At 46.6% G+C, this 14392-nt stretch overlaps 1 protein-coding gene across 3 annotated transcripts; it reads left to right on the forward strand.

Moving 5' to 3' along the window:
* Positions 1-204: 204 nt before the first annotated feature.
* On the forward strand, positions 205-2835 carry LOC124677181. 3 transcript variants are annotated; one of them, XM_047213181.1, is made up of 4 exons: positions 205-429; positions 520-810; positions 1714-1883; positions 2067-2835. In XM_047213181.1, exons 2-4 carry the CDS (start codon positions 730-732, stop codon positions 2068-2070), a joined length of 255 nt encoding a protein of 84 aa, XP_047069137.1. In that variant the 5' UTR covers positions 205-429; positions 520-729; the 3' UTR covers positions 2071-2835. The 3 variants fall into 3 exon arrangements, with proteins under 3 accessions (XP_047069137.1, XP_047069136.1, XP_047069138.1); XM_047213180.1 differs by lacking the exon at positions 1714-1883; XM_047213182.1 differs by lacking the exons at positions 205-429; positions 520-810 and having other exon boundaries at positions 1758-1883.
* The last annotated feature ends 11557 nt before the right edge of the window (positions 2836-14392 follow it).

The following is a 14392-nucleotide window of genomic DNA, read 5'->3' on the forward strand; positions in this document are numbered from 1 at the left end:
TAGTGTCTATCTTCGGTAAATACAACTTCAGGACCTTATGGCGCCCGCCCCTAATCCAGACCGAACGGTTTGTTGGAGATTTGCGCAACCGGGCCCACGCCGACGGGTGGTTGACCCCTACATCCGGGCGTATAAGCCTAGGCCATGTAGCAATACGCGCGGTGCCGAAGGACAGCGCGTCGGCGGATACATGGCGTCCGGAGCGTCCTCGCCGTCCTTCGTGCCTGCTCCGCCGTACGGCGACGGGATGGAGCTGCCCGGACCCCCCATCGGCTGCCACCACCATCCCAGTTCAAATTTGAATCTCCATCCGGCTGTCCATCCTCTTCCTCAATCCGGCTGACCTCGCCGTTCGCCGCCTGCGTGGAAGAGATCTGGCAAGGGACGATTTAAGCCGGACGCAGATGGATTCACCGACCTGCTCATCCGGTTAGACCTCAAATCCCGCCCCAACCCCCTCTCCCCGCTCGTCTTTTGGCATCGATCCCTCCTGTTTGATTTTGTCCAATTTTGTACAAGATTGTCAGGGCCAGTAATCGATCTTACGCCTGATTGGTTACCGAGCTTTCCGATTCATTCTTCCGACACAAGCGCCCGCACTTCTCCGTCCATCTTGAGTTCTGACTGGCGCGAGCAAGTGTCTGTTCCATTGCACGCCGAGCTCGGGGAGGACGGAGTCTGTAGCAACGACCCAATACGCGATGCAGTCGAGTCGCCCCCTTCAGCAGAATGGTGGGGGTCATCGCCAGACTTGCCGACCTCAACCCCCTCAACCGAGTCCCCTCCATCAGAGCGCACCTGGAAGCAGAGGTCAGTCGCCTGAAAGTTTTGCATCATTATTGCCTTTCTAAACGAGCCATTTTTACTTCTTGGTATAATTTATGATGGAGTTATCTGATAGGCTTAGTTGATACGAGCATCCAAATTTTAGTTTGGTACTAAAAGGAAGTTTGCATACGCACAAATCATTATATACTTCATTGGGTTTGTTCGCTGTCAGTATTGTATTCCTGGGCAGCATAACTCTATTTGTAATCCTGGTGTAGTATTCTTGAAATTGATGTAGGACTCTGCACCAATGCGTGCAGATGATTTGCACAATGCCTGAAACTACATCAGTCTTGCAGTTTACTGAAAATCGTTGAATGGAAACAACCGGTATATTTTTTACATCTGCCTTGTGAATTATAAGTCTGTGTACAGACACTAATAGATCGTCCGAAGCTAAGTAGTTATATATAATGTACATGTTTGCAGTGAACACTGCAATGTCGGTTGCGTATTAGTGCCTTCATTGAGATAATCCAGTTCCTCCATTTGGTAGTTTTTTGTACTAGTAAAGATTCTGAACCTCTTAGGCCTTGTTCGGTTCACTCAGAAAACACGTGGATTGGAAGGGATTGAGGGAGATTCACAAGTCAAAATACACTCCAATCCACCCCGATACACTGCAATACCCTTGAAAAGAGGGTTAACCGAACGAGCCCTTATAAATCTTGGAACTAGGAAAGCCAAACCAGTGGAGTCGATCTCTCTTTCAACCTGACAGAGAATTTGGTGATTTCTGAGTAATCGACTATTTATTACTCGCGTGAACAAATTTCTGAGTCGATCTCTCTTTCAACCTGACATAGAATGCTTTGTTTTGTACATATTTTAAGTCCGTTTAGACTGACATGCGGTGTCTTTTTGTTTCCTTACATACAAATCCAGGGAGGTTCGGTGCTCAACTCTGGAGTCCCCATTGAGGTGCATGCGAGCAAGATACACACGCCAAACATGTTTGGCTTGTTCCAGAGCCATCTATTCCAGGTGGGGTCATACATTGTGCCACAAGTTATAGATGGTCATTCATGGGAATGTTATGCGGACATGCATTACGGGTAATTAATACTCTCAACCTCGTGCCCCCCCCCCCCTTTTCTGCATCATCATCTAATTAAATATGTGCCAGTTTTTTTAAAAGATGGGAACTGAAATGCATTCCATATGGAGTTTGGCTACCGATGTTGGTGCTGATAGGTGGCCTGTCTGACTAACCAGTCCATGTTGTTTTGTCATTGCAGGTAATGATAAACCTAGGGGTAGCAGAAATACCCGAATGTCACATTATGAGGAGGTGGACCAGGGATGCGTACCGTGACATGCCCGAGCACCTCATGTTGTATCAAAAGGATAGGGCTACTACGAAATCCACGAGTTTCAGGCACTCGGCTCTATACAGGACTGCAATTGAAATTGTTCAGATGGCTGACAGCAACCCGGAGTCATGCGAAGTAGCAATGTCTCACTTTCTAGATGCCATTCCCATCTTGTCAGAAACAAACAAGATAAAAGATGGCATTGGTCTAGAAGAGAGAGTTCAAGCAGCTGGGAGAGCGAATCCTTCAGTCATATTCGAGAGTGGCAGTCTTCGACCGGACATCGTTGCTCCTCCAAAAAGTTTGGTCGACCAACTTCTGCAAGAAACAAGCCCGGCTACGAGAAGGTCAGTGTGCCAAGAACAAAATTCTGCACCATATGCCGTAGCAGGGTTCATAGGGCGAATTGCTGCCCTTCCAACAAGAACAAGAAGCCACGTAGAGAGGCCCATTGCTCGAATTGCGGTCTGGCTGGGCACAAGAAGAACAATTGCTTGACCTCCAACTACTAGCATCACCTTTTTCTTTTGGATTGGGATAGGTTTTCCAAATGTAGTCAGGGTCCACATCTCGTGGTTCATCCGTACTCGAATGTTATGTTATATTTTTTGCAAATTTGCCCCGGCGATCTTTTTGGTGCAAAACTATTCCAGATATAAGCCCCCGTGTGTATGTGGTAGAACACCATTTGTCAGGTGGTGGTTTGTTCGATCTGAGACAATTGGGTCACGTATGTCCGGGATCGGGGTTTTTAATATGTTGTCTGTGAAATGTGAACAATGCATATAAATGGTCATATATTTTCAAGCCTGGTATCTATACAAACCTCTGCATCCACCCCAAAGTTTTCTTTTGGTTATTTCCACCAGGTGAAGGGCGGGCCTGGTGCAGCGGTAGAGCCTCACTGCCTGTGACCGAGAGGTTCCAGGTTTGAGTCGCGGTCTCCTCATATTGCACTTCGTGAGGGTAAGGCTTACCATGCACTAACACCTTCCCCAGACCCCGCACAGTGCGGGAGCTCTTAGCACAGGGTACGTCCTTTTTTTTCACCAGGCAAATCAGGATACATACATTAGCTCACAGAATGTGTGTAGATGGCATATACCTCGTATATGGTTTTATGTTTTTTTAATGATCACCAGTGTTGTTTTCACTAACTTGATCTCTATCAGACATCTTTTCAAATTTCTTGTGCAACTTATCCATTCTAACTTTTGTGTCCATTTTGGGAGTTCTTTTGATGTCTCTATCGATGAACTCATCTTTTTATAGGGGCATGGTGACGATAGGTTTGAATGGTGACAAGCGGAAGCAGGAGAGATGATCTCTGATGTATACAATATATGACCATTGGCGCACGATACAGACAAATCATGTTGAAGCTCTACATTCAGGACAATGTATCTTTTGAAAGCTGGTTAATTTTTTTAAGGTGAGGAGTGTTCAGATTGTCCAGACCCGTGACTTTTAGATGACATGCGTACGAAACTAGCATAACATATGACCCGTTATCTATGTTACACGCAGAGATACGAATGGACACCGGGACAAGGACCGGTTACTTTTGTTACACGCATAAGATACGAATGGGAAAAAATGGTTACTTTAGATGATCCGTGATGATACCATGTGCATAATCAAATAGTACTTCGGATAGAATCGTTTTTCAGAGTGTGCGAGGATACCTTGACAAGAAGGATAGCATCTCGGGCATGCATATCGAACGGATACTTATCGCACCTTGAACGCTGGCCGAGGATACCTTTGCATACCGAATGGGCCATCGAACGTGGTCCTATGTGTCAACGACGGATCACTTTGTTATTTGCGTGGGGATGCCTTAAGTTGCTTGGAACAGATTCATAGGGTTTCGGTTACCTTTGTTACATGCAGTGATACGAATGGGATAAAAGTGGTTACCTTTAGATGATGCGTGACGATACTAGCATGACATATGACCCGTTACCAATGTTGCATGCAAAGATATGGATCAACCCCCGGGACGAGGACCCGGTACTTTTGTTACACGTAAAAGATACGAATGGATAAAAAGTGGTTACTTTAGATAACCCGTTATGATGCCATGTGAAAAATCAATAGTACTTCAGATCGAATCGTTTTCAGAGTGTGCGCGGATACCTTGATAGCAAGGATAGCATCAGAACTGGTACTATGTGGCAACGGTGGATCACTTTGTTATTTGCGCGGGATACCTTAAGTTGCTTGGAAAGGTTTCATTAAGTTTCGGTTACCTTTGTTGCATGCAACGATACGATCGGGGGGAGGGGGGAGAGTGGTTACTTTTAGATGACTTGGGACTATACTAGCAGGACGTATGACCCGTTATCTATGTTACACGTAAAGATACGAATGGATCCTCGGGACGAGACCCGTTATCTATGTTACACGCAAAGATACGAATGGACCCACGGGACAAGGATCGTTTTCAGGGTGTGCGCAGATACCTTGATAGCAAGGATAGCATCGGAACTGGTACTATGTGGCAATGGCGGATCACTTTGTTATTTGCGCGGGGATACCTTAAGTTGCTTGGAACGGATTCATTAGGTTTCAGTTACCTTTTTTGCATGCAACGATACGATCGGGGGGAGAGAAGTGGTTACTTTTAGATGACTTGGGACGATACTAACATGATGTATGCCCCGTTATCTATGTTACGCGCAAAGATACGAATGGACCCCCGGGACGAGGACCCGTTACTTTTGGTACGAATGGGACAAAAGTGGTTACTTTATATGACCCGTTATGATACCATGTGCAAAATCAGTAGTACTTCGGATCAGATCGTTTTCGAGTGTGCGCGGATACCTTGACGGCAAGGATAGCATCGGAACTGGTACTATGTGGCAACGGCGGATCACTTTGTTATTTGCGCAGGGATACCTTAAGTTGCTTGGAATGGATTCATTAAGTTTCGGTTACCTTTGTTGCATGCAACGATACGACCAGGGAGGGGGGAAGAGTGGTTACTTTTAGATGACTTGGGACGATACTAGCAGACCCGTTATCTATATTACACGCAAAGATACGAATGGATCCCCGGGACGAGACCCCGTTATCTATGTTACACGCTAAGATACGAATGGACCCTCGGGACGAGGACTAGTTACTTTTGATACGAATGTGACAAAAGTGGTTACTTTTAGATGATATGCAACAAAACTAGCATGACATATGACCCTTTACCTAGGTTTACACGCAAAGATATGAATGTACCCGGGACGAGGTTACCCGTTGCTATCGTCAGACGCAAAAGATACGAATGGATAAGTGGTTACTTTAGATGACCCGTGACGATATCATGTGCAAAATCAAATAGTATTTCGGATAAGATTGTTTTCAGAGTGTGCGAGGATAGCTTGATCGCAATGATATCATCTGGGGCATGAGTATCAAACAGCTACTTCTCGCACCTTGAATGATGGCCAAGGATAGTTGTGCATACCGAATGGTCCATCGGAATTGGCGCTATGTGTCAACAGCGGATCACTTTGTTACTTGCGTGGGGATACCTTAAGTATCTTGGAACGGATTCATAGGGTTTCGGTTACCTTTGTTACATGCAATGATACGAAATGGACAAAAGTGGTTACTTTTAGATGGCATGCGATGATACTAGCATGACATATGACTCGTTATCTATGTTGCACGCAGATATACGAATGGACCCGGGACGAGGACCGGTTACTTTTGTTACACGCATGAGATACAAATGGATAAAAAAGTGGTTACTTTAATGACCCGTGATGATACCATGTGCATAATCAAATAGTACTTTAGATAGGATCGTTTTTCAAAGTGTGCGAGGATACCTTGACAATAAGGATAGCATCTGGGGCATGCATATCGAACGGATACTTATCGCACCTTGAACGCTAGCTGAGGATACCTTTGCATACCGAATGGGCCATCGAAAGTGGTGTTATGTGTCAACGACGGATCACTTTGTTATTTGCTTTGGGATACCTTAAGTTGCTTGGAACGGATTCATAGGGTTTCGGTTACCTTTGTTACATGCAGTGATACGAATGGGATAAAAGTGGTTACCTTTAGATGACGCGTGACGATACTAGCATGACATATGACTTGTTACCAATGTTGCACGCAAAGATACGGATCGACCCCCGGGACGAGGACCCGGTACTTTTGTTACACGCAAAAGATACGAATGGATTAGGGTGTGCGCGATACCTTGACAGGTAAGGATAGCATCGGAACTGGTACTATGTGGCAATGGCGGATCACTTTGTTATTTGCGCGGGGATACCTTAAGTTGCTTGGAACGGATTCATTAGGTTTCGGTTACCTTTGTTGCATGCAACGATAGGATCGGGGGGAGAAAAGTGGTTACTTTTAGATGACTTGGGACGATACTAGCATGACGTATGACCCGTTATCTATGTTACACGCAAAGATACGAATTGACCCTCGGGACGAGGACCCGTTACTTTTGATACGAATGGGACAAAAGTGGTTACTTTTAGATGATATGCGACGAAACTAGCATGACATATGACCCGTTACCTATGTTTACACGCAAAGATAAGAATGGACCCCGAGACGAGGATACCCGTTACTATCGTCAGACGCAAAAGATACGAATGGATAATAAGTGGTTACTTTAGATGACCCATGACGATATCATGTGCAAAATCAAATAGTATTTTCGGATAAGATTGTTTTCAGAGTGTGAGAGGATAGCTTGATAGCAATGATATCATCTGGGGCATGCGTATCAAAGTGCTACTTCTCGCACCTTGAATGATGGCCAAGCATACCTGTGCATACCGAATGGTCCATCGGAATTGGCGCTATGTGTCAACGGCGGATCACTTTGTTACTTGCGTGGGGATATACCTTAAGTCTCTTGGAACGGATTCATAGGGTTTCGGTTACCTTTGTTACATGCAATGATACGAAATGGACAAAAGTGGTTACTTTTAGATGGCATGCGACGATACTAGCATGACATATGACCCGTTATCTATGTTACACGCAAAGATACGAATGGACCCACGGGACAAGGATCGTTTTCAGAGTGTTAGCAGATACCTTGATAGCAAGGATAGCATCGGAACTCGGTACTATGCGGCAATGGTGGATCATTTTATTATTTGCGCGGGGATACCTTAAGTTGCTTGGAACAGATTCATTAGGTTTCGGTTACCTTTGTTGCATGCAACGATACGATCGGGGGGCCGAGAGAAGTGGTTACTTTTAGATGACTTGGGACGATACTAGCATGACGTATGCCCCGTTATCTATGTTACACGCAAAGATACAAATGGACCCCCATGACGAGGACCCGTTACTTTTGGTACGAATGGGACAAAAGTGGTTACTTTATATGACCCGCTATGATACCATGTGCAAAATTAGTAGTACTTCGGATCAGATCGTTTTCAGAGTGTGCGCGGATACCTTGACGGCAAGGATAGCATCGGAACTGGTACTATTGTTGCATGCAACTATACGATAAGGGTGGGGGGAAGAGTGGTTACTTTTAGATTCATTAAGTTGCTTGGAATGGATTCATTAAGTTTCGGTTACCTTTGTTGCATGCAACTATACGATAAGGGTGGGGGGAAGAGTGGTTACTTTTAGATGACTTGGGACGATACTAGCAGACCCGTTATCTATAGTACACGCAAAGATACGAATGGATCCCTGGGACGAGACCCCGTTATCTATGTTACACGCAAAGATACGAATGGACCCCCGTGATGAGGATCGTTTTTAGGGTGTGCGCGGATACCTTGACAAGAAGGATAGCATCGGAACTGGTACTATGTTGCAACGGCGGATCACTTTGTTATTTGCGCGGGGATACCTTAAGTTGCTTGGAACGGATTCATTAGGTTTCGATTACCTTTGTTGCATGCAACGATAGGATCGGGGGGAGAAAAGTGGTTACTTTTAGATGACTTGGGACGATACTAGCATGACGTATGACCCGTTATCTATGTTACACGCAAAGATACAAATGGACCCTCGGGACGAGGACCAATTACTTTTGATACGAATGTGACAAAAGTGGTTACTTTTAGATGATATGCGACAAAACTAGCATGACATATGACCCGTTACCTATGTTTACACGCAAAGATATGAATGTATCCCGGGACGAGGATACCCGTTACTATCGTCAGACGCAAAAGATACGAATGGATAATAAGTGGTTACTTTAGATGACCCGTGACGATATCATGTGCAAAATCAAGTAGTATTTCGGATAAGATTGTTTTCAGAGTGTGCGAGGATAGATTGATCGCAATGATATCATCTGGGGCATGAGTATCAAACAACTACTTCTTCCACCTTGAATGATGGCCAAGGATACTTGTGCATACCGAATGGTCCATCGGAATTGCCGCTATGTGTCAACAGCGGATCACTTTGTTACTTGCGTGGGGATACCTTAAGTATCTTGGAACGGATTCATAGGGTTTCGGTTACCTTTGTTACATGCAATGATACGAAATGGACAAAAGTGGTTACTTTTAGATGGCATGCGATGATACTAGCATGACATATGACCCGTTATCTATGTTGCACGCAGATATACGAATGGACCCGGGACGAGGACCGGTTACTTTTGTTACACGCATGAGATACAAATGGATAAAAAGTGGTTACTTTAATGACCCGTGATGATACCATGTGCATAATCAAATAGTACTTCGGATAGGATCGTTCTTCAGAGTGTGCAAGGATACCTTGACAATAAGGATAGCATCTAGGGCATGCATATCGAACGGATACTTATCGCACCTTGAACGCTAGCCGAGGATACCTTTGCATACCGAATGGGCCATCGGAAGTGGTGCTATGTGTCAACGACGGATCACTTTGTTATTTGTGTGGGGATACCTTAAGTTGCTTGGAACGGATTCATAGGGTTTCGGTTACCTTTGTTACATGCAGTGATACGAATGGGATAAAAGTGGTTACGTTTAGATGACGCGTGACGATACTAGCATGACATATGACCCGTTACCAATGTTTCACGCAAAGATACGTATCGACCCCCGGGACGAGGACCCGGTACTTTTGTTACACGCAAAAGATACGAATGGATAAAAAGTGGTTACTTTAGATTACCTGTTATGATGCCACGTGCAAAATCAATAGTACTTCGGATCGGATCATTTTCAGAGTGTGCGCGGATACCTTGACAACAAGGATAGCATCGGAACTGGTACTATGTGGCAACGGCGGATCACTTTGTTATTTGCGCGGGGATACCTTAAGTTGCTTGGAATGGATTCATTAAGTTTCGGTTACCTTTGTTGCATGCAACGATACGATCGGGGGGAGAGTGGTTACTTTTAGATGACTTGGGACGATACTAGCATGACGTATGACCCGTTATCTATGTTACACGCAAAGATACGAATGGACCCCCGGGACGAGGACCCGTTACTTTTGATACGAATGGGACAAAAGTGGTTACTTTTAGATGATATGCGACGAAACTAGCATGACATATGACCCGTTACCTATGTTTACACGCAAATATATGAATGGACCCCGGGACGTGGATACCCGTTACTATCGTCAGACGCAAAAGATACGAATGGATAATAAGTGGTTACTTTAGATGACCCGTGACGATATCATGTGCAAAATCAAATAGTATTTTCGGATAAGTGGTTACTTTAGATGACCCGCTACCTATGTTTTCGGAGTGGATCTTGATGAGATGTGATGCAGATTTTACAAGAGTGCCTTCGTGTGTATAAGTACCTAGTTTGTCAAAGCTGCAGTTCATCTAGTTGCTAGCCCAGAAACAAGGTTCACTATTGGTCACACTGGTTTGTCATGAAGGACACCATAGACCTATCAAGCTTATCATATTAATTCATAAGTTTGTTAAGAAGGATTGTTTGGTTCGTCAGAAATAATACTTGGCAACCCAAGTCAATCATTTGCATCTAAGTTGTCCTGCAAAAACAGAAGAAAACAACGTTATTTGTAGAGTAGCATCGAGCACACCTAGCTATGCTGATGTATTAACATTCATCTTTGATCCTGACGTCAGGAGCTGCTCACGACATTATAATTTATGACTGTTGGAAAGACAGATTTGGAAATCAAGATACACTGCATTGACTATCCACAATACTGTAATTGGATCTTGGAATGTTGATATACAATAATCCCCAATTGCTTTGTGTCTGATTACCGATAAACTTCAGTGCTGCCTTTTGAGATATTCAGCGTGCTACATCATTCAATGGACATGGACCTCTGCTTTCTCGAACAACAATTTTCTGCAGTAATTATTATGGGTTAGTTCCACACATTTGAAGGATTAGGAATTCTTTTGTTACTTCTATGTTTCCTGATAAAAGAAAATATTCAGTTTGTGTGCGCTGATAAAAGTAAATATTCTCGTGTTTCCTGACAAAAGGTACAAAATTCAGTATGTGTTTACTGAGAATTTTAAATATGTACCAGACCATTAATACATCTGGAGTATGTGTAGCTTAGTGTTTAGAAATAAAAAATGCATAATCACATGTCACCAATTCAGAATGAATACCTCTACAAAAATCGACCAAATGCCATGTGCATGTAGAGCTGAGACAAATGGTTCCAAAAGATGACATACAAGAGATGCAAAAAGAAATCATTTTCAGGTGGCCGGAGTCTGGTTCTCTGATTTTGATTCTCCTTTTGAAATAAATCACATCTCCTACTTTACCTTTGTTGCTAAACCTAAAGAAACCTACGGAACATGGAAAACACAACCGTGCAGAAAACACTGGTTTCTGAATATCTGCACAGCTCTCGATGCTCTGTGACTAGCCTGTTTTGCCGTTTCAGAGAACTTGATACTTGTGCTGTTGGATACTTTGGTGGTGTTTTCAAAGAACTTTATTTGACTTCGGTGATACCTAGTCGTATTATGTTCAAAAAAAGGAGACGAAAAACTTTTGTTCGGACGTAATATCCAAATTCGAAACGAGTTGAGCTGAAAATGCAGTACAAGTCAGAGACATAAGTAAGATTGGAGAGGTACCTGTGGGCCGGGCGGGTGTACTCCTTACTGCAACAACCGTACCTGTGAGGACGGGTAAGTACAGATGGTGGGGGCAGACAAGTACCCAGCTCTCATGTGCCGGTGCTAGGCTCACCGCGACACCGCCTCGCTGCCGCTGGGCACGGAGCTCGCGCGCCGGAATCCGCCGTGGCCACGCTAACATGGGGGACTTCCGCGCCGGTATCCGCCGCGGCCGCATTTCCATGGGGGACCTCCGCGCCGTTGCTACCTATCGCGACCGCCGTTGCTACCTCAGGCCACCGCCGCTGCTACCTCAGACCAGCGCGGCTGCTACATTCGGGTGTTGTCGTAGCTACATGCGGTCGACGCCGTTGCTACCCCAGGCTACCGCTGCTACCTCAAGCGGACGCCGTTGCTACCTCAGGCTACCATCGCTGCTACCTTAGACCGCTGCCGTTGCTGCTACATTCGGCCGCCGCTACTGCTATCTCAGGCTACCGCGGCCTCCGTTTCAAAATGCGGCCGTCGCCGCTGCTACCTCGGACCACCGCCTCTGCTACCTCAGGCTGCCACCCCTGCTACATACGAGCGCCTCTGTTGCTGCATGTGACAGACGTCTTCTTCGGCGACCATCCTAGCCACTCTGTCGCTGCCGCATCCCACCTCCTCTCACCGCTACATCCCCCTGTCCACCCTCTTCTTTACCGCAGTGCCCGAATCCAAGCCTCCAACCATGTTTCCAACGATGGAGCTGCGTACGACCAGTACAAGAGCTGCAAAGGACCATCTCTGAAGCTCCTAGCGGCGTACGCGATAGCTGCAAATGATGGCTGCTGTAGCTACAAGTGCGTACTGTGGTGATGTATCTGATGTCGCCGGAGCTGCAAACGACTGCCTCTCAAGCTGCAAAGGTTCATCGGCGGGCTCTGCTACAAGCACGAGGTGTCGCTGCTACATTCGCGAGGCGGCGCTGCTACAAGCACCCAACAACCCAAAGTCGTCGGCGTTGCTGCATTCGCGAGGAGGCGCTGCTACAAGCGCCCGAAGTCGTCGGCGTTGCTGCAATCGCGAGGCGGCGCTGCTACAAGCGCGAGGTGTCGCTGCTAAATTCGCGAGGCGGCGCTGCTGCAAGCTCTCAAAGTCGCCGTGATGCTGCTAGCCCGAGACGACGCTGCTACAATCTAGAGGTGGAGCTGCTACAAGCAGGGTCGCTAATGCTGCCACCGCGAGCGGGGTGCTGCAAGTCAGAGTAGCAAGCTAGAAGGCGGGGCTGACGCTGCGTACGACGGTCTTCTTCTTCTGCGACGACCATGGCTGAAGGCGCGGAGCCCATCTGAATCCATGGGAATTGGGTCGAGTGCAGGGTAGAGAGAACGGTGAAGGGGCTGCTTTGCAGGCCGCCGTGTAGGTCTAGGGTGACTGCTGCGGGGGGTGGCGTGACTGCTACGGCCGGTCGCCGGCGACTGCTCTCCGACGAGGGGGCCATGAGATTTTGCTTGGCCTCTTTTCTGCTGAGATGGAGCAGCCGTAGTTATATTTGTCTGGATGCGAAAACGTCTTTCGCGGGGCAGAGGATGTGGACCACTTTAATCACACGGTGCAGACCGTTTTAATCAGACGGCCAGCGATCGGGGGATCGGCTGATTTGATCCCCGGGGGCTCAGCGCGACCCAATTTTCAGGCGCTTGTTCCCCAACTAACTACCCTGATTTCTCTGCCAAAGTCAACAAGCGGTCTGGCTCAACAATTTGCGTCCACGAGTGAAAATTAGCGCCCATCGACAGGGATTGCTGGGCATAACTGCCTACCGCCCGGGATTGGAATCCTAGCGCCCTGGAAAAGGCGTACGCGATGTACATGCTCTTAGAAGCAAAGTACGATAAATCCTAGTCAATTAGCTATAAGGATTAAAATAGTATATTTGTATTTAGTTGGAGGAAGAGAAGATGAGTGAGAGCTAGCATGCGGCGATTAGCTACAGACGCGTCTTTCCTAGGCAAGTTGTATGAATGAAATGTGGGTTCTCTATTGAAAAAATAGTACATCTTTATAGCCAACTATTAGAAGCATCTACGAGTCGCGTCCCTCAAAAACGTCCGGCATAAATGATTTGGGGCACGTTTGGAACCGTGTCAGACAAAAAGAGACTAAAAATCTGTACAAAAAAGAGACCCTTTCTAGCCGCGTCCCTCAAACAGCGTCCGGATGCATGATTTTAATAGAGGGGACCACTCCATGTGAGAAAAGTAGGTGAGAGAAAGTGTGGGAAAAGAGAATGACATGTGAAGAGTAGGGGTTACATGCATGCGTCCGGACACTGTTTTTGTGTCCGGTGTCCCCAGTAGAGACTCTATATACAGAGTCTCTACAGGGACGCCGGACATAAAATGAGGGCGCTATTTAGCTTCGGAGGACGCGACTGGAAAGCGATTTTCCCCCATTTCTTGTCCGCCGTCCCCCAAACGTCGTTTGGGGGACGCGACTGGAGATACTCTTATACTTGGTAGCTATGTGTTGACTATAGATGACATGGCATCTTGCTTATAGTCAACAACCGGCTATACTATTGGAGTTGCTCTTAACACACCATTGCAAGTGCTTGTGTCTCTGGATCATTTTCCATATTATGTGTTAATACCAAAAAAAAAAAAAAAGGCATTCCTTGACTTCTGCTCACGTTTCGCTACTGGTTTCAGGTAAAAGCTTGTGTCATCCTGGAGGCCAACGCAAGCACTAATCGCGTGCACATGATTGACGTCCATGTCGAGCACGGCGTGCAGTGGCCACCGTTTCTGCAGGCCACCTGCGACCGTGCCGACAAGCAACCTCCGCGCTCACCTGAGGTTAGGATCACCGATGCCGGCCACGGCAACGACGTGCTCCTCCGCGCCTAAACCGTCTACGTGCCTTCGAAATGTCCCTCGACCTCGCATTCTGCTTCCACCCGCTGCCCAGCTCGCAGCTGACCCAGTCACAACCACGGTCCATGAGCTACACCTATACGAGACGCTGGCCGTCAACTGCGTGATGTTCCTCCACAGACTTTCATGGGATCGGTGACCTCGCTGCGTTCTTGAGGTGGGTCTATTAGATGAGCCCGGAGCCCTGCGGTAGCTATAGTCGCCGAGACAGAAGGAAGCGCCGGCGGAGGAAACGACGACGGACGACCTGCCGTGGCGGGTGGCGGCTGCTATGGACCTCTACTCGGTGATGCTCCATGCGC

The sequence above is a fragment of the Lolium rigidum genome, chromosome 7 (assembly GCF_022539505.1).
Source record: "Lolium rigidum isolate FL_2022 chromosome 7, APGP_CSIRO_Lrig_0.1, whole genome shotgun sequence".
Classification (NCBI taxonomy): Eukaryota; Viridiplantae; Streptophyta; class Magnoliopsida; order Poales; family Poaceae; genus Lolium; species Lolium rigidum.